This window comes from Rhinoderma darwinii, chromosome 2 (genome assembly GCF_050947455.1).
Source record: "Rhinoderma darwinii isolate aRhiDar2 chromosome 2, aRhiDar2.hap1, whole genome shotgun sequence".
Lineage (NCBI taxonomy): Eukaryota > Metazoa > Chordata > Amphibia > Anura > Rhinodermatidae > Rhinoderma > Rhinoderma darwinii.
Window position 1 is genome coordinate 360,294,172 of NC_134688.1, and position 21,548 is coordinate 360,315,719.

General features: G+C 42.5%; 1 protein-coding gene across 2 annotated transcripts in view; it reads left to right on the forward strand.

The window, feature by feature from the left end:
• Positions 1-21,548, forward strand: part of PHTF1 (putative homeodomain transcription factor 1) — a 163,026-nt gene that overhangs the window by 60,712 nt on the left and 80,766 nt on the right. For both annotated transcript variants that reach the window (XM_075850728.1, XM_075850729.1), the window contains exons 4-5: positions 876-945; positions 16,505-16,663. In XM_075850728.1, coding sequence (XP_075706843.1) covers positions 876-945; positions 16,505-16,663 — 229 coding nt within the window. The remainder of the gene's footprint in view (positions 1-875; positions 946-16,504; positions 16,664-21,548) is intronic.

The following is a 21,548-nucleotide window of genomic DNA, read 5'->3' on the forward strand; positions in this document are numbered from 1 at the left end:
TGTAAATTGTGCCACACACTGCTCCCCCTTGTAGATAGTGCCACACAGTCCCACAAACAAATAAAAAAATTGTACTCACCTAGCCCCGTTCACGCGATGGATGAAGCTGCTCCACAGCCTAGAGTCGCCGAGACGGGGCCCTTGCGTAGGCCAGCATGATCCAGTGACATCGCTACGCCGGCCTTCACTGGGATTCTGTTCCAGCGTCTTATAGGTTATAGAGCTGTTCTGCCATAGAGTTCAATTGTATATGCGTCCTGAGGGTGCATGCCGTGGGCCCCATAGCAGCGGCCACTGGGCTGGGGGCCCTGGGCAATTTCTCAGTTTACCCCACCCTAGTGCCGGCCCTGGGCCTGTGGCAGAGGTCCTGAAGAGCGAGTGGTGGGTTGTAGGTAGATGTGATCCCACTGCGTGGTGCCCATTCGTGTGAGCAGTGGTGGATGCGTGTAGGGTCCGGCCAATGAAAGCAAGGTAGCAGCTATCATTTTGCAGGCTCACTAGGCCTTATTGTCAGATCAATCCCTTGGCCCTGTCTGCGACAAAGAATTGAAGCTAACTATCAAGCCTGCCGGAGGTGTCTAATTTTGTGCCTCCTACGTATATTGAGTATAAATGTGGCTTTGTGCTCCCTTGGTGCTGGCCTGAGAATAAAGTTTGAGCTAGTAAATCTCTCCTGTCTCCATACCATCTGTCCTGCAACACAACCTGCACCGGGCACTGTACCATCCCCGGCTCTACCTCCCGGCCTACCAGTGTAAATACCGGATGTGCCGATTGTTTACCGGCCTTGTGGCCTACCTACATGAATAATATTAATGTAAAGCTTTTTGAAAAAGATCAAAGATGAGTTATGTTTTTTCTCCTCTCTTATTCAGGGTCTCAAAAATAAACCAAAGAAGATGGTGTATATGAAATCCGACCTAATTGATGTTGATCTGGTCAGAGGTGAGGGCATTGAGAATTTGTGTTTTGTTTTGTATCTACGAAAAGTGTCAACTTAGGCTTCGTTCACATCTGCGTCAGGCTTCAATTTATGGGTTTCGTTAGGCCTTTCTGTCAGGGGAACCCATGCATTACCCATGCATTGATTTCATTGCTAATGCTTCCATTGCAAATGGTTTCCGTTTGCCTCCGCTCCGTAAGGTTTCTGGTTTTTTTGGCGGAAACAATAGCGAGTCGACTACACTATTGATTCTGCCAAAAAATGGAAACCTTACGGAATGGAGACAAATGGAAACCATTTGCAATGGTAATGCAAACGGAAAGCTATGGTTTCTGTTTTGGTTTCCGTTCATGGGTTCCCCTGATGAAAAGGTCTAATGGAAGCCCAATGTGAACGAAGCCCAATGTGAACGAAGCCTTAGAGGGAAATCTATGTAAAAAATTAATTAGATGACAGGTGGGAAATATTTAGTCCTTTTTTGCTGACAATGGAGTCCGCCAGGTGGATCTCTTAGCAAAGCAGTGTTCATGAAAACTGTATTACCGCACACTCCATGTGCTGCTTCACAGCGCCTCGGTGAGGCACCGTATTCTCCCCTATAAGGTAAGAATACCACCGTAATACACCATGTGAAAGATAATTTTTTTTCTCACAGACTCCATAGAAAATCGAAGACCTACAGAGTTAGGCCCCATGCACACGACCGTAAAAAACTCCGTAATTGCGGACCGCAATACGGTCTGCAATTACGGACCCGCCCGGTTCTATTGGCCCTGGACACCTTTCCGTAGCGGTACGAAAAGGTGTCCGTGCCGTAAAACTGTGCGGGGAAATATGGAGCACGTCCTACACTTCGGATTTTGCGTGCCGTGCTCCCATACTATGTCGGCGGTGCCTGCGGGCCGAGATTACGGGCATGGCCGTGCGCATGAGGCCTCACAATATGAAACCACAGCAGGCTATGGACAGCATATACTAAATCTGTGTAATATGGATTTTCAATATGGTACATAGAGGCTGGTGGAGGCTTCATAGACTTCTCTGTTAATGTCACCTGCTGAGACACCACAATGCCGTACGTAATTGCATTAAAACTTAATGCAAAATTTTATTTGTCACAAAATTTACAGTTAAAATAGTAACTTTACAAATACTTTTCTTTACTGTTTTTGCATCAATTTCAAGTAGTTTCCCTGTTTTGTTTCATTTAGTCATCAGTGTCGCTGTCAGATGCTGTCGTGTGACCTAGAAGCTAAGTTCTAACTGTGTAATTGTCACCTGGGCTCCTACAATGCACTAGTGTCACATCATTCATAACAGATCCGTGACAGCTATGACAGATCCACTTTTTTTTCACCTGGGCTCCCACAATGCACTAGCGTCACAGCATTCATAACAGATCAGTGACAGCTATGACAGATCCATTTTTTTTTCCACCTGGGCTCCCACAATGCACTAGTGTCACAGCATTCATAACAGATCCGTGACAGCTATCACAGATCCATTTAAAAAAAAAATATATATCCAACTGACATAATGGGGTCCATTAGATTTCCGTCAGGGTTCCAGTATTTTTGACACCAAGAATTGTGCTACTCTTTATCAATACTATGCTCCTTATGAATAATTTAGACGTATGTCTATCCCAGATTTCTAACAACAATTTTGTAAGTGATAATAACCATATCCTTAAAAAAATATTTTCTGCATACTTCTGTCTCTCTATAGTGCATAGTGGTCCATATGAAGTTTCATCTTCCTTTCTGCCTCATCAATTACTTAGAAAAAAGCATGAAACACAGATGGATCAAGAATTGCATATATTTAAAATTCACTGGGCTATACTGTATTTTCATCCTTCTAAGGCCTTGTTCACAAAGTTTTTCGCCTATGTTTGACACATACGTGAGAAAATGCTCCTGAGTTATATGTTAAACGTAGGCTGTGATGGATGCCTAATAGTAATGTCACACATCTCCAAAAATTGGCAAAAAAAGGGTTTTGTTTATTTGTCAATCATCAAGCAAAAAATGGCAACGTTTCGACCCATTATATGTGTAGGGTGTTTCTCAAGCCTAATAGTGGCATTCATCAGCTGTAGGCTATAATGGTGTCCATTTAATGGATAAATCACTAAAAGGGGTCACGAGAATTCATGATTATTCGTTAAACAATTGACGTTCTAGCCTATAAGTGATGCCCACTGTTAGGCATCCGTTTAATATATCTGTCACCCATAGGCTATAATAGCATTTGTTTAATGGATACGTCATGAAAATCTATTGAAAAGCTCATGACGTGTTCGTTTAACGATGCCTGTAATAGATACTATGCAGTACAAAAAACAACTGCAACAGCACTCTGGGAGTGCCAAGGCCACCAAATGCACTGTATAGTTTTTTAAATTGCATTATTGCTATGTCCTATGTTTACTGCTATGTTCACTATACTTAAAAATATGAGGCTCTTAGCACACATTTTGATCAACTACACAGCCAGTTTTGTTTTTATTTAAAGTGGCCGTTATCTATTGGGTTGATCCAATAGATAACAGCTGATATCACGCACCGCTTTTCGTTCCTAACTCCTCTTCAGCAGCTATGGCTCCTCTTCAGCTTCGGGCAGCGCCACACACATAGTCCTGACGCTGGCCATTGTAAGGATGTTGTGTGTGCCGCCTCATACAATGTTCTGAAGCTGGCTGGCATCAGGACGTTGTGTGCAATGGCTCCTAGTCAGGGGCGTAACTAGGAAAGACTGGGCCCCATAGCAAACTTTTGACTGGGGCCCCCCTCCCCTGGGAGTCACACAACCCCCCCCCCCTTGTAGATAGTGCCTTTTTTACAGCCCCCCCTGTAGATAACGCCATACAGCCCCCTCTGTAGATAACGCCATACAGTCCCCCCTGTAGGTAACGCCATACAGTCCCCCTGTAGATAACGCCATACAGTCCCCCCTGTAGATAACGCCATACAGTCCCCCCCTGTAGATAACGCCATACAGCCCCCTTGTAGATAACGCCATACAGCCCCCTTTGTAGATATCTACAGAGGGGGACTGTGTGGCGTTATCTACAGGGGGGACTGTGTGGCGTTACCTACAGGGGGGACTGTGTGGCGTTATCTACAGGGGGGACTGTGTGGCGTTATCTACAGGGGGGACTGTGTGGCGTTACCTACAGGGGGGACTGTGTGGCGTTATCTACAGGGGGGCTGTGTGGCGTTATCTACAGGGGGGACTGTGTGGCGTTATCTACAGGGGGGACTGTGTGGCGTTATCTACAGGGGGGACTGTGTGGCGTTATCTACAGGGGGACTGTGTGGCGTTATCTACAGGGGGGACTGTGTGGCGTTATCTACAGGGGGGACTGTGTGGCGTTATCTACAGGGGGGACTGTGTGGCGTTCTCTACAGGGGGGAATGTGTGGCGTTCTCTACAGGGGGGACTGTGTGGCGTTCTCTACAGGGGGACTGTGTGGCGTTCTCTACAGGGGGACTGTGTGGCGTTCTCTACAGGGGGACTGTGTGGCGTTATCTACAGGGGGGACTGTGTGGCGTTATCTACAGGGGGGACTGTGTGGCGTTATCTACAGGGGGGACTGTGTGGCGTTATCTACAGGGGGGACTGTGTGGCGTTATCTACAGGGGGGACTGTGTGGCGTTCCCTGCACGGGGGACTGTATGGCGCTAACGCCATACAGCCCCCACTGTAGAGAACGCCATACAGCCCCCACTGTAGAGAACGCCATACAGCCCCCCCTGCAGGGAACGCCATACAGTCCCCCCTGTAGATAATGCCATACAGCGCCCCCCCCTGCAGGGAACGCCATACAGCGCCCCCCACTGCAGGGAACGCCATACAGCGCCCCCCCCCCCCCTGCAGGGAACGTCCTACAAATAACATGCATCCCCTATCCACAGGATAGGGGATACATGTGTGATCGCCGGCATTGATAGGGAGAACGGGGGACTGAAAGTCCCCTGAAGTTCTCCATGACTAACCTCTGACTTCCGGCGTCTGTGTCGGCAGCTCAATAAAAATGAAAGGAGCGCTGGTCACGCATGCGCACAAGCGCGACCGGGGAAGCCGACACAGAACCCGGAAGTCCGAGGTTTGTGATGGAGAACTTCAGGGGACTTTCAGTCCCCCGTTCTTCTTATCGCTACCAGCGATCACACATGTATCCCCTGTCCTGTGGATAGGGGATACATGTCTTTTGTTTAATGGCAGGGCGGGGAGATACCTCCCTGCTCTGCCGTAGTGATCAGTGGCGTCCCGCTGTAGCAGCTATAGCGGCTGCTAGCAGAGCCTGCGGCCATGGTGGGGGTCCGTGCCGGCGGGCGACATGGGCCCCCCTCATGCCGCGGGCCCCGTAGCAGCCGCTACTGCTGCTACGGCGGTAGTTACTCCACTGCTCCTAGTGCCAAAAACGACCTGGAGCTTATGAAGAGGAGCGGTAAGTAAATAAAGGGGGCCTGGAGTTTGAATTTTGGGGTCTGGTCTGAGTATGAATTTTGAGGCTTGACCTAAGGATGCATTTTTGGATCTGCTGTGCCATTGTCTGCCTGGGGTCTAGATTCATTTTGGGGTCTAGTCCGTGGTCCAAAATACATTTTTGGATCTGGTCTGGATTAACGGCGTTAAGGCTTTATACAAGTTGTAATTCTAACTGCAAATGGCGTCATCAAGTGAAAAAGTTAATACAAAAAGAGAAATCAGCAGCACATCACTGTCCCAGAAGAATTCATGAGGGGTATTAAACAGGAAAAGGTTTGAATCGGTGCAAACAGTGTCAAGTTGTAGCCAGTCCAACTGCAGATAGACATAAGTAGATAGAAAAAACGCAGCACACACAGGTATCAAAGTATCAAAAGGAGAATCTTTATTCCACGATAAATAGTGATGTTTCGACCCAAGTGAGGGTCAACCTCAAGCAGTCTCGAGAAAGACCCTCACTTGGGTCGAAACGTCGATATTTATGGTGGGATAAAGATTCTCCTTTTGATACTTTGATACCGGAGTGTGCTGCGGTTTTTCTATCTACTTGTGAAAAAGTTAATACTCGCCTTCTAATCCACTGCTGCTACAACGCAGCTGCTCCGCGCCCCCCCCACCCATCCTAACAGTTTTTCTAAAATACATTAATTAAAAATGTTATTTAGTATTAGCGCCGCAGCTCTATGTATCCACTACACAGAATATAACCCTAATACCAATCAAGTCAACTTTGCTTTGATCGGTATTAGTGTTATATTGTGTCAGTGAGCTGGATTGACAGTGGCTCCTGTGTGCATCTGACTGATTTGACTTACAGCTGCGGTATGCAGCATTTAGGTATAGTGGATACATAGAAGGTACATTGCTAAAATAGAATAACATTTTTAATAAATATATTAGACAAAATGGTTAGGTTAACAAAAAAGCTAACAACAAAAAATGGCTTCAAAGGTATACATAGCCTTTAACTTATTCAAGGGGCACAATGTGGGGATTTTTTTTCAGGGGGACTGTGGCAATGTTGTTTTTTTATGGAGCACAGTATGTGGATCTATTATATTCGGGGTCCACAGTGTGTACACTTTTATACTTAGGGGACAAAGTGTGAACCACTATTCAGAGCGCACAGTGTGTGGAGTTATTATACTCAGGAACACAGTGTGGGGTGCTGTTATATTCAAAAGCATAGTATGATGATGGTCTGCAAAAGTAACAAGCCATGACATCTGGGCAGCAATATTTGCAGAGATGAGTCGTGGCTGGAAGTCGTCATAGAAGTATGGACTGGATGGAGAGTAAAGGAAAGAGCACGATCTCCATCAAAGAAGACGCCACCTGTGAGTCACTGAATGTCACTGTTTATTCTGCCTCTGAATGTGTCTGATCAATACTGTGGTGAAACAACTCCCAGCAGGCCTCTAACGTTGTTCAGGTTATACTGGAAGGTGGAATTTCACACAGTACATACTTTTGGGGCAGAGGTTAACCTGACTTTGTAATTGATCTCTGCACTGAGCTTGGTTTTGGTGCTGTATATACACTAAATGACCACTTTATTAAAAACACCCATTTAGTAGCTCATTGAGCCTCCTTTGACCTTTAGAACCACAGCAATTCGTTGTGGCATAGATTTTAATTATTCTGTAGGAATATTGGCCCTTGCAGACAAGATGGCTTCACACAGTTGCGGATAAAGTGTCATTCTGCCATAGGGTAAACATCTGCCATGAAGCGATAAATGTGGTCAGCCGCAATGATTAAGTAGGCCCTGTTGTTTAACCCCCTTCCCCCTGCTTGAATTCTAGGCCCTAATGACCATGCAATTTTTATAGTTTTTCCATAGTCATATTCGAAGAGCTATAACTTTATTATTTTTGCGTCGACACAGCTGCATAAGGTCTTGTTTTTTGCGGGACAAGTTTTATTTTTTAATAGCTCCATTTTGGTGGTGGAAAACGCTACTTTTTGATCACATTCTTTTTAAGTCAGGATTCACAGAAAACAACAATTTTTCCATTGTTTTTTATTTAATTTTTTGCTTTCTTTTGGTTTTTTTTAATAGTAAAGCATTTTCTAAGGGGAAAAAGTGGGTTTTTCATTTATTTTTTTTCACATTTTTTTAATTAACTTTAGTAATTTTTTGTTACTTTTTTACTAGTCCCGCTAGGGGACTTCACTATGCGATCCTCCTATCGCTTTTATAATACACTGCAATACTTTTGTATTGCAGTGTATTATTGCCTGTCCGTGTAAAACGGACAGGCATTTGCTAGGCCATGCCTCTGGCATGACCTAGCAGGCATTCACTACAGGCAGACCCGGGTACCTTTATTAGGCCCCTGGCTGCCATCGGAGACACAGACACTCGGCGATCTTATCGCCGGTGGGATGAGAGGGAGATCCCTCCGTCTCTCCAAAACAACTCAGATGCAGCGCTCGCTATTGATCTCACGATACGAATATCGATCTCACCTGTTCGAGCAGGGATGCCTCCAGCCCTCAGCTACCTATAGTAGCTGGGAGCAGGGAGATTTAACGGCTCCCTGCTCTGTTTATTTATTCTGATGCAGCGCCGTGAAAAGGCTATTGCATCAGAATAAAGCCCACTAATGAACGCCGTAAAAAGGCTTATCGGCTGTCATTAAGGGGTGAAATGTTTATCCACAGGTATCAGGGGACCCAGGGTGTGCCAAGAAAACGTTCCCCCACCATTACTCCCCGTCCACCAGCCTGAAGTGTGGACACCTGAAGGAAGGGTTTATCGATTTTATGCTCCTTGCATTTTGACACTCCCATGCAACATAAATCTGGATTAATCTGACCAGGCAATGTTTTTCCACTGTTCTGCGCTCTTTTGTCCGCTGTAATCTTTCCTTTCTGTTTCCCTTAGACAGCAAAGGCAAGCGAACTGATCATCTGCTGTTATAGCCCATCTGTGCTAAGGAACGACGATTCGGACACGTTAGTTGGAGCCACAGAGTTGTATTCAGCAGCAATTTGCACTGTCTGTTCATCAAATTCTTGACATATTTCTCTGACCCCTTTCATCAACGAGTTTTTTTTTTTTTCAGCCACGGGATCCCCTTTTGGTGGATGATTTTTATCGATCACAACACTCTCGGTATACTCTCGACACCAATGCACGAGAAAACCCCACAAGGTTGGCAGTTTTTGATGTACTGGCCCCAGGTAGTCTAGGACCGATTACCATTACTCGTTCGGAGTGACTCAGATCGCTCGATTTTCCAATCCCAATGTGGATTCACACTGAAGCTGATCTATGGAAAACTTGCTCACTTGATTTTATACACTGGAAGATGAAGTTACTAAGAGTAGACACTGATTGAGCGCTTTCCTGTTAAAAAAGGAGAGGGCTGCATGGAAGTGTGGGGGACCAAGTGATTTCATGCGGTTGTTTCCTATGGGAGGGGTGTGGCTGGCCTCGATTATGTTCCACTAGTGCCAGATATGCAAACATATAGGGCTTTTATACACAGCTTTGTTACTCCCTGTGTTCCTTCTATATTCATTTTCAAAAAACATAAGCAGATACTGCCTAAGGGAAGTTAGAAAACTAGATCTTCCTTCACCTTAAAGTTGAACAGGGATCATCTTTATAGTAACATAATTATATATATTATGCTGCAGTCTTGATCAAGCGGAAGGCAAAAAAAACAAAACAAAACCCTATATAGTAGTTTCCAAGTACCTTTTATATTAGAGTAAAAAATCTCTTCCCCACTTAAAAGATGACAATCAGAATAAATTCCTGAATCGACAGCCCATCTTTAGTAATTTAGTGCATATAACATATAAAAATATTTATTTCAAGAAAGGCATTCAGGCAACTTTTCAAATCTTTCAACAAATTAAACATAACATTTTGTGGCAGAGCATTCCATATGAAGAAGGTGAAACCTTCTTGGAGGCCCCCTTCTTATAGTGATAGCCCTGGGTAAATTATTATTCAGATATTTGTTCTGACCTTTGATTCAGATGCAAACAGTGCACATGGACTAGAAAGCAGAGTTAGGGTATGTGCGCACACACTAATTACGTCCGTAATTGACGGACGTATTTCGGCCGCAAGTACCGGACCGAACACAGTGCAGGGAGCCGGGCTCCTAGCATCATAGTTATGTACGACGCTAGGAGTCCCTGCCTCGCTGCCAGACAACTGTCCCGTACTGAAAACATGATTACAGGGACAGTGTCCCGCAGAGAGGCAGGGACTCCTAGTGTCGTACATCACTATGATGCTCCCGGCTCCCTGCACTGAGTTCGGTCCGGGACTTGCGGCCGAAATACGTCCGTCAATTACGGACGTAATTAGTGTGTGTGCACATACCCTAAGCGGACAGGGAGCAGAGAGTTTTCGGTATAAATAGTATTTTGTGTAGAGTGCATGTAGGTTGAGGCAGAGCATGAGGTCGGTGAGGTGCAGCGTAACACAGTAGCTGCAGATTACGGAGTGATGTCAGAGAAGTGATGTCATTGTGGCAATTTTTTCCATACGGCAGAGTAACATTCTACAGCAGTTATTTCCTATGGGACCATGGACTTATAGTGTTTAGAGTACACTATAAAATGGCATTTAGGCGACCAGAATGAAAGAAATAAAGGTCATGTATGTTACATGGCCCAATGTTCTCATTAGAGAATTCAAATACATGACCTCTCTTACCTTTTTTCTTTTCAAAGTGCAGAATATATTATATCATTTTAAAATGATTTGAGCAAAAACGTAGAAAAAGAGTATTTTTGTGACCGATACGCTTTTGGGTGTATTCACATGCAGTAGAATCAAAATTAAATGTTTTAGACTGCAAATCAGTCCCATAGATCGGAATGGGGTTGCTTCTGCAGCATGCGCATGGATTTCTGCAAACGCCATTCAGATTAAAGGAACAGACACTGAAAGTTCTGCAAGAAAGTCTGCCGCGTGTGAACACACCCTTATTGTAAACTTAAAGAGGCTCTGTCACCAGATTTTGCAACCCCTATCTGCTATTGCAGCAGATAGGCGCTGCAATGTAGATTACAGTAACGTTTTTATTTTTAAAAAACGAGCATTTTTGGCCAAGTTATGACCATTTTCGTATTTATGCAAATGAGGCTTGCAAAAGTACAACTGGGCGTGTTGAAAAGTAAAAGTACAACTGGGCGTGTATTATGTGCGTACATCGGGGCGTGTTTACTACTTTTACTAGCTGGGCGTTCTGATGAGAAGTATCATCCACTTCTCTTCAGAACGCCCAGCTTCTGGCAGTGCAGATCTGTGACGTCACTCACAGGTCCTGCATCGTGTCGGCACCAGAGGCTACAGATGATTCTGCAGCAGCATCAGCGTTTGCAGGTAAGTAGCTACATCGACTTACCTGCTAACGCTGATGCTGCTGCAGAATCAACTGAAGCCTCTGGTGCCGATGTGTCCGACACGATGCAGGACCTGTGAGTGACGTCACAGATCTGCACTGCCAGAAGCTGGGCGTTCTGAAGAGAAGTGGATGATACTTCTCATCAGAGCGCCCAGCTAGTAAAAGTAGTAAACACGCCCCGATGTACGCACATAATACACGCCCAGTTGTACTTTTACTTTTCAACACGCCCAGTTGTACTTTTGCAAGCCTCATTTGCATAAATACGAAAATGGTCATAACTTGGCCAAAAATGCTCGTTTTTTAAAAATAAAAACGTTACTGTAATCTACATTGCAGCGCCTATCTGCTGCAATAGCAGATAGGGGTTGCACAATCTGGTGACAGAGCCTCTTTAAAGATAGAATGCCTGCTGCTTTTTGGCGGGATTAAGTGGTCTTCTGACTTGCTTTTGGCAAAAGAATGAATGACTGAGTATAAATTGCTATTATTAACCCCTGAATATGAACAGGTGAAGGAGCTTTCTGAGTTTGCCTGCAATAATTAAATACTCATGCTTAGATCAACCAAATGTTCAAGTTTATGGAAGATTTACTAAGAAAATTGTGTCAATCGAAAAAAAATATATGAATAACTGCACGGTGTTTAGACACTTTTTACAACTGCCTCAAAAGTTTTGAAAAATTTCTAGAAAATTAGATGTGTTGCTATGAGTCCAAAACTTTGCTAAAATGATTATAGTTGTGAACCATTTTTTTTTTACCGCTAAATATTGGTGTATATGTACACCAGTCATGAGGTAGCTTACAGAATAAAAAAAACTATAAATGCCGATTGTGCCATTTTGACAAATTTAAACAATATGTGAAATCTTTGCCAATTAAATTCAGTCATCTTACAAAACTATCAAAAAATGTATCTCATTACCTTTTAGCCACTGTGCCATAATCTATTTCCTAAGGTTGCCTTTATTCTACATGTAAGTTGTTAAAAATTAAAAATAATAATCCCTACTAGACTATGACTTCATAAAAGCTTCTAATATATATGCAAATGTGTATGTGTGTGTGTTCTGCACTGTCCCATATGAAACCTAAACATACTTAAGCCAGGAAATATTAAAAAGATTCAATTGTCTCGATCTCTTTTTTAAAAAAAAACAGAGGTTGATTTGAATGACTTGTCACATCAAAGAGGTTTTTTTAACTAGATCAACACAAAACACAATGCTCTCCATCACCAGACAAAGCCAGCTAAGATCTTTCTGCTCACTCCACCTACCCATTATTTATGGCTCTTGTTTGTGGATCTAACGGTATGTTCACATGAGGGCGTCCGTAACGGCTGAAATTACGGGGATGTTTCAGCCTGAAAACATCCCCGTAATTTCAGCCGTAACGGCATGTGCAGGCGCTTGAACGCCGCGTCCATTACGGACGCAATTCGCGCTGCTATTCATTGGAGTCAATGAATAACGGCTCCAAATACGGCCAAAGAAGTGACAGGTCACTTCTTTGACGCGGGCGTCTATTTACGCGCCGTCATTTGACAGCGGCGCGTAAATTACGCCTCGTGTGAACAGACAAACGTCTGCCCATTGCTTTCAATGGGCAGATGTTTGTCAGCGCTATTGAGGCGCTATTTTCGGACGTAATTCGGAGCAAAAATGCCCGAATTGCGTCCGTAAATAGGCCGTGTGAACATACCCTAATAGTCCAAGGCAAGCACACCTATTAAACACTAGTCAGGTGCACCTTGAAAAAAACAGTAGCTGACTCCTTCAAAAACTTGCCGCACCTTACAGCTTACGAAAAAAGATTTTCTAGCCACCATTTTGTCGCTGGACCTTTCTTTTACAAAGCTTTATCCGAACAAATAAAATAAAATTATTATTTCTGTTAATTTTTAATCGTAAAAGTTCTTATAAAACTAGACTCTCGATAAGAAACTGTGCAAAACAGAAGTAATAGGAAAATTACATTGTGAGTCCCATTGGGGACAGGGACTGATGTGAAAATCCATGTACAGCGCTGCAGAGTATGTTGGCGCTATAGAAGTAGCGAAAAATAAATAACACAGCCTTATCATACATGGCTAACAAGGATAGAGCATATATTTCAGGTCTTCTTATTAGTTGGGGACTCTACAGACATAAGTTGGCAGTGTATGAGTGAAATTTCAGGAAAACTAGCATCAAATGATAGGGGTTGTACATTCTCAAATAATGTTATGAACAGCAGGAACAACGTGGGAGATGATAACAAATAAGTCCTTTTATGGTTCCCAATGTTTCTCCATTTGATGCTTGTGGTCAAGAGGAACTATTAATAGGAATTATTGATGTGGCCTAATTTTTTTTACATCTATATGTCTTATATGCAGCGTACATATTGGTTTTAGATTTTATCCATGGAAGTCAATGAGCCTCTTTTCATCTGCATTTCTATGTTTGATCTAGATTTGATATATATTTATGGTTGGGAAAAGGAAAATATATGTAAAATACAGCTGAAAATACACTGCATTGTGTTTTTTGTTTTGTTTTTAAGGCTCACAATTGTCTTAAAGGGTTGTCCACCTTCTGACAACTGATGACCTATCCACCGGATAGGTCATCAGTATGTCATCAGTACGGGTCCATCACCCGGACCCCGCACCGATAAGCCGCTCCTGTGGCCTGCGGGCATCGGATGTTGCGGCACATAATTCTATGTACGGAGCCCGAAAGCAGTCTTCTCCGTACATAGCACAGCTGCCGTGCTGCAGAACTGCAGGTCCGCTCCTATTCACTGCAGTACTGCTGCTCGGCCGCTATTCCGTGGCCGGAGCTAACTGCTTCCGGCTTGTACATCCGGTGGACGGATGCACCGGACCAGCTGATCTGTGCTGATCCGGTGGATAGGTCATCAGTTATCAGAAGCTGGTAAAACCTCTTTAAACACAATATGAACTAGTTATTACACCTACAAAAAAAACAACTATCTCAATAGATATGGAGTAGAACTGGATATACAAAACCTACAAAAACGATATAGCCTTAAAGACGTATTCCCAATTTAGGGCCTATTTACATGAGTATAGTCTTTCCGTTGAGGGGTGCCATCTGAGGTTTCCGTTGGGGGAATCCCTCAACGGAGAGGCAAACGGAGACTTTGGCTTCCGATTGCATCACCATTGATCCGCAGTCGACTGCGCTATTGATTCCGTCAAAACAACGTAACCCTGTCACAACGGTGACAAACGAAAACCATTAGCAAAGTTTACGCCACCATTGAGATCAATGGTGATGCAAACAGAAGCTTAGATTTCTGTTTGCCTTTCCGGAACCCCTCAACGGAAAGACGGAAAGACAACGCTGATGTGAACACAGCCTTAGACATTTATAGCATATCCAAGCTCTTGGACCTACACCTATATTGAGAACAGTAGTCCAGCAGCCGCCTCCCCAGACATAACATGGGTCAGGAGACCCCATTTCTCAATATAGCCGACACCCACATCTATCGGATATTTATGGCATATCCTGTGGATATGCCATAAATATCACAGTTGGTAATAATCCTTTAACCCCTTAAAAACCAGGCCAATTTGACTTTTTTCATTTTCGTTTCTTCCTCCCCGCCTTCCAAGTAGCTTTTCATAGCATCATTTATTGTACCGCATAATGTACTTGGAATCTGAAAAAAACTTTTGTGGGGTGAAATTGGCAAAAAACTGCGATTACACCATTTTTTTGGGGGCTTTGTTTTTATGGCGTCCATCAGGTGGTACAAACTACATACTCACCATATTCTACAGGTTGATAAGATTACGGCGATACCAAATTTATATGTGTTGTTTTATGTTTTACCACTTTTAAAAAAAGAAAACTATTTGCTAAAAAAAATGAATGTTTTTGTGTCGCCATATTCTGAGAGCCATATCTTTTATATTTTTCCATCAATTTAAAGGCGTGAGGGCTTCAATTTTGCGGGACGAGCTGTAGTTTTCACCCATACCATTTTGGGGTACATGCGACTTTTTGATCAGCGAAGGTGACCAAAAAACAGCAATTTGAATGTTTTATATATTTATTTATTTTTTTACGTCGTTCACCGAGTTCGGACTTTTACGGACGCCGCGATACCAGTTATGTTAACTTTTTTTTTTAACATTGCTTTAGGGAAGAAATTGGAAAAGGGGGGTTTTCTGAACTTTTAATATTTATTTTTTTTGGAGCATTATGAAAATCTTTATTTAACTGTTTTCTACTTTTTTATTACTCCCCTAGGGGACTTAAAGCATCGACCTTTGGATCGCTTGCATGATATACTGCAATACTAATTGCAGTATATCGTGATTCTGACAGTCTCCTTTGAAGCCTTGCCAGAGGCAGGGCTTCAAAGGAGTACAAAGATGGCAGACCTGGGGGCCATACCAACCATCATCACTGGCCGATCCTGTCGCAGGAGGAGGCGCGATGCCGTGTTCGATCAGGCGCCATTATGATTCGAACAATTTAAAAGCCGCGGTCGCCATTGACTGCGGCATTTAAGGTGTTAAACGGACGGAATCAAAGTGATCTTAGAGTCCGCCTGTTGCTGTATAATGTACTTCCCACCAACGGCTACCGCATACCAGTACGTGACTTGTCGTTAAGGGGTTAAAGGGGTTATCCAGGACTTTATTACTGATTGCCTTAGGATAGTTCATCAGTATATGATCGGTAGGGGGTCGACACCCGGTGATCAGCTGAGATAGCGGACCTTGACACTGCATCCTCTTCATTGTTTACCCAGGCACAGCGTCATACATAGGGCGCTGGATAAACAATGATTCTTATAAGTAGGAGACTTGGAGTTTGGACCCTGATTGATAGGATATCAATATTAAAGTTATTGAAAACTCCTTTAAAATGTTCAAAACAACCTATATTATAAAGGTTGTATCAGGACATACTATAGTGTGCAAGGCTATATATATAGCCGTGAACTACATCATAACATATTCACACCAAACTGAGATCACAAAGTAACAAGTTTGATGACTTCCTGATGAAGCTTGGGACAGTAAAATGTTCTTCGAGAAGCTGAGGTTGTGTGACCTGGGCAGCAGTGACAAATTTTGGGAAATGATGTAACTTTTTTATTGGAGTCTCTATTTAGTGTTCATACCTTATGTAATTCTTGACTCTATATTGTTTTTCATATTTTGTTAGCACACCTATGATCTTGATGTATCGTTTGTATTCCTAAATACATGCGATGGTTCACCACCCCATTTGCTAACTCTGCAGGGTTTGGGTTTTTCATCTAGATCTTCATGTTTTAACAGTTAATTTATATTTTGCCATCTTTAAAAACAGCTACCTCTTGGAACATCCATTATCACCGTGAAAGTGTTGTCCACCCATACAGGCTGCCACAGGGGAAATATAGAATTACATGCTAGCCATTCAATTGGGCATGCTAGGTCTGCCAAAGCCTGTGCTGCTCTCACTTAGTCTCTAAACTTTTGTATTCCGATTTATCTCTGTATTTCAACACTTTTGTGGAGGATTGCCAGCATTTTGTTTTATAACTATTCGACTATGGTGAATTGTAATGATGAATGAGCAGTTTTATCTTGATGACTAGGGGGTTAGGTAGATATCTGCTACAGAGACAAATGATTTCCTCATATAAAAAAATTTTGTCATTTATTTCAGGTTCCACATTTGCCAAAGCTAAACCAGAAAGCCCATGGACATCCCTCACTCGGAAAGGGTTAGTAAGGGTGGTACTGTTTCCTCTATTCAGCAAGTGGTGGAGGCGTGTGACCAGTCTTGGTGTCTTCACTTGGCTCTTGGTGCTTTACATCATGCAAGGTATAATCATTCACATCTATTGATCATAAATTATTAATGCTTTATTACATTTACCTATAAAAATGAAATGAGGTAGTATCTGGATTCAAGCACTTTATTACCTAAAACTGCTAATTTAGGCCCCATGCACACGACCGTATTTTCATCTATCTGTAAATACTGTCCGTAAATATGGATCCGTAGTCATACGTAATTCATCCGTATATACGGAAGGGTGTCTGTAAATACGGTCCATATTGCATCCGTATTTGATCCGTAAAAAAAAAAGAGGGAGGCTGCAAATGATGTCACATGTTGCAACGCTTCCGTAAATATGGACGGTTTACGGATGCACATCCGTAGCTGTCCATATTTACCGAAGCGCCCATAGGCTTGTATGGGAGAGTCCGTGCCAAAATTATGGACATGAATAGGACAGGTTCTAGATTTTTTTCAGCACGGACACCCATCAGTAAAAATACTGAAGTGTGTCCGTGGCCAATAGTAATGCATGGGTCCGTAATTACAGATGAAATATACGGTCGTGTGCATGGGGCCTTAGGGTGTTTTTGTACACCAAACAAAAACAGCATTAGCTGGAAGTGTAAAAAAATTAATAAATGAAAAGCATTTATATATGTTAAATTGAGCTCTGCTATATTAATATATAGTGCCTTATAAATGTCTTGCTAATGGTACTTGAATTTGGGGGTCTTTTATCCGGAAATGTTATCTTTTTAAATGATCACAGAGAGGCCAGTTGTTAGGGCAATATTTTTTTCTAGTAGGCTCTAGTAAAATAGCTTGTAGACAATAGGTGTCCATAACTGGCAGAGTGACAGAAAAACGTTAAAGGGGTTATCCGGGGACCAAAAATTGCATTGCATTAATATTTTTATATAAAAAGAAGTCACTTACTAATATACGTTAATTAAAATCCGGTACTAAATCGCGCAGTTCAAACGCGGTGAATTGTTCCCGGAAGTCCTGTAGCTTTTCTAATATTGATGATGCGCCAACAATGCCCCACATGACTGAGGGCTTGCTTCCTGTGCGGTTAGTGTCGGCGTGTTACCAATGGCATGACCGCAAGGGGCTGTCACATTGCCTATTGCTGGAGTCCCCGAGCAGAGCATCAGCTGGCGCTTTGCTCGGGACTCCAGCACTGCTCCCGACATTCGGTCATTGACTTCAGGGGTTTCCCATCGCTGGAGTTCCCGAGCAGAGCATCAGCTGTAAGTGACTTCTTTTTTTACTTTAAATTGCATTGCATTAATATTTTTGGGTCCCCGGATAACCCCTTAAAACTTTCTTTCATTAGTAGATTATTGAAGTGATGCCTAAGTTATCTGAAGTTGAATGGATTGTGTGCAGAAGCATCTTTGTGTACTTTTCTCTTGTAAAATAACTACAAAAGCTCCCAAATGTTCCTTAAAAAAAGATGTCTACTGAATGAGGCCTGGAGCCACAATACAAGAACGTTCGAAATCACAAAATACAACTAATATTCTTGTTTATGCTGTAACGTCCAATAAGCCATAAAATAATCTATTTTTTTAACTAATATCTTACCTACATGTTAATTAGTAAAGCTCGGACCTCGCCACATTAAGGTGTATACCTTCGGGAGTTTTCGGAATCTTATACTATGGTTACTATTTATATTCACAAAGCCATTAGAAGTCTCAAAGGTTCACAGAAATCTGCTCCTCTGATAAAGTCTTTTGTACTCAGCATGGAAAACAACTCTGTGAAGCCTGGCACATAAGATTAGTCAATTCCCACCTGACCCCTGGTGTAGGATTTGTGCCTTGTTAAACAAAGAATGGATTTAAATGGCAAGAAGGAAAAGTAAGGTTTATTATTATTACTTGACCTAATTATGTCATATTCAAAGGTTTTTCCCCCATTTTACCCAATAAAGACATAAAATAGGTGTTCAACCAATAAATATCTGCACATCTAGCCCTGTCATATTATTAGTGATAGTATGCCTTTAGGCCTCATGTACATTTCAGCCTGTAATGCAGTGCGCAATACAGGCCCATCTTGCTCACTGTTACCAACCTGCATAGTTCTGTGTGAGTTTCTGTATCATTGAACAAGTTTTTCCCTGGACGAACTGAAATCGGGGGTTCTAGGAGAGATATGGCATCAGTTGGAGTATGCAGAGGCATAGCTAGGTTCTCCAGCACCCAGGGAAAAGATTCAGATTGGCGCCCCCCCTCCCCCAACCACTTTCCCGACATCTCCTTCCCCCTCGCCATGTTTTTTGTTTTCTCTACCAATCGACGTGTCATTTCTGTTCCACATTTCTTTTTATGTAACTCGAGCATAAAAACATTTGTACATTTTACAAGCAATATAGTTCTGTACACAACACCAGAATAGTGCTCAGTACATAAATACAGCCCCAGAACCAAGCTCAGTACATATATATATATATATATATATATATATATACAGCACCAGCACAAATACAGCTCAATTTAGTGCAACCCCTGACGTATAGATTCCCACTAAATTGTTTCCAGCTCCCAGCATGGCCTGAACAATGGTAAGGATATGCTGGGAGTTGCTGTTTCACAAAAAAAGAAATCATATCATAATCATACCAACCATCATCACACACACACACACACACACACACACACACACACACACACAGTGCTGCTACGTTTTTCTTTTACGTGGAGTGTACAGTATACCACTGTATTTTTAGGCGGCGGTATACTTATCCCCATTGGAATGCAGTACCACCATTTTCGCATATGATGCGTGGCTGCGTGATTTTCGCGCATCCGGCATCATTATGACACTCTGTTTTTCTGTTTGTAAACAGAAAAGCACGTGGTGCTTTTCTGTTTTCATTCATAGTTTTGACTACTGTAGCGCGCATCACGCGTGGCACACAAGTGCGTCCGTGTGCCGTGCGCGGTTTTCACGCACCCATTGATTTCAATGGGTGCGTGATGCGCGAAAAATGGCCAAATATAGGACATGTTGTGAGTTTTACGCAGCGGACATACGCTGCGTGAAAATCACGGACAGTCTGAACGGCCCCATTGACTAACATAGGTCCGTGCGACGAGCGTGAAAATCACGGGCGTAGCACGGATGTATTATACGTTTGTCTGAATAAGCCCTTACTGTGGAGAGTGTGGTGCCTGGCATTTATAGCTATATCCGCCCAATAGCATATTGCCCTTTGCTGCAAGTTATGCTGAACTATGTCAACCAGTTACACGCTTGATTTAATCTTTTCACTTTCACTTGACAGATAAAATATAATTGCTTGTGTTTATAATAAATATGGAATAGGGAAAAACAAAGATATTTATTTTATAGCCATATATTTTCATTTATATTTCTATCCCTCAAGGTCAATTTCTTCTGTGTGACCCCCATAACCTGACTATGAACCCATCTCTCAGAGCTTGAACTGATGCTTAATCCTAATGACTGAATGTTAGATGAATACATACGGGGAGATTTACTTCATACACCGCTGCTGGAGTAAGATGCTATTCATTTATTAAGAGATACATGCCTCTTAATAATTTTGTTGGATCTTTGGCTGTATGTTCACAAGAAAGGAAAATCTACGCCAGCTACGAGTTTTTGGGGTAAATCATAGTAAATGTGCCGGACTGCAGGTGGCGTCCGTCCCCTTCCGCTAAGCTATGCCCACTTTTTAAAAAGTGGTGGAAGCAGCTGAAAAAACAAATTCGGAGTCGCCTAGCTTTTGCGCTAATCTTGACTATTCTTTGTCAGGAGACTGGCATCGATTGTGTAATTAACCCCCCGCACCCCCACCGCACCCCATAGAGTGAAATAAATCTTAATTTAATTTCTTGCAATTTATAAGTGATATGCATTTACAATTCTTGTATTAAATTATATAAAAATATAATAAAAATAGTATATCTTGTCAGTGAATCAAAGCTAAGGGCCAGTGGGAGCTTTAAAGATCCTAACAACTGTATCAATAGATCTGACTGTAGGTGTTTATAAGGCATTAGAGATTTAGTTAGCCATACCTTAAAAGTCCATCTTTTAACACCATGTCTTTTTTTAGGTCCCCATATTCTCAGTTTAATATATGTTTTTATTTGTCAGATTAAGAGCTCTGAACCCCCTGCATAGACATAGTAAGATATAATAGAATTCTGCTTGCATGCCACTACCACTAGGGGGAGCGTAGGCACTAACTGAATGCTGTTTATACTTGTTTATACTTTGAACTCAAGAATAAAACTGCAGTAAAGACCTAAGCTCCATCTAGTGGTGGCTGCATTCAGGCAGATTTTTTTTTTATCTTTAGCTGTATTTCTATGCAAGGGATTTAGAGCTCTGTATCAGAAAAATAGACTCCTGACCCCTATAAAAATATGGCAGGAAATTAATCCGTGCAGAATTTTGGACATAGTTAGATTAATGAAAAAACAAAAGGGCATTAAAGGTTAGATAATTAACTTAAAGTTGGGCATACACTAGGTAAAACTTGGCCTATTTTGGCTGACCATCGTTTAAAAAGTTAACATGAACGATCACCCGTGGCTGTGGTGGATTGAAGCTACATATGGATGGCATGATTGGCCAAATGCAGCCAATCGTTTGCAACTTTGCGCCAGCCCCAGGGAGTAAATTTTTTTAAAACTGAATCCTTGATTTGGCCAGTTTCGTCTCCACTATTGCTGGTAAAATTGTTCGTACAACGATCCCATGGCGTTGCGCCCGATCATTGTCTTACGTGTGTAACCGACTTTAGGTGGCAAAAGACATTTTAAAAATGTGTAGCCAGTTTCTGCCAATTTTGGTTGGATCTACTGACAATTTAATATTAATAGCACAATGTAGACCTCAGATTATCATCAAATCCCATTACAATTAGTGGAATCTACCA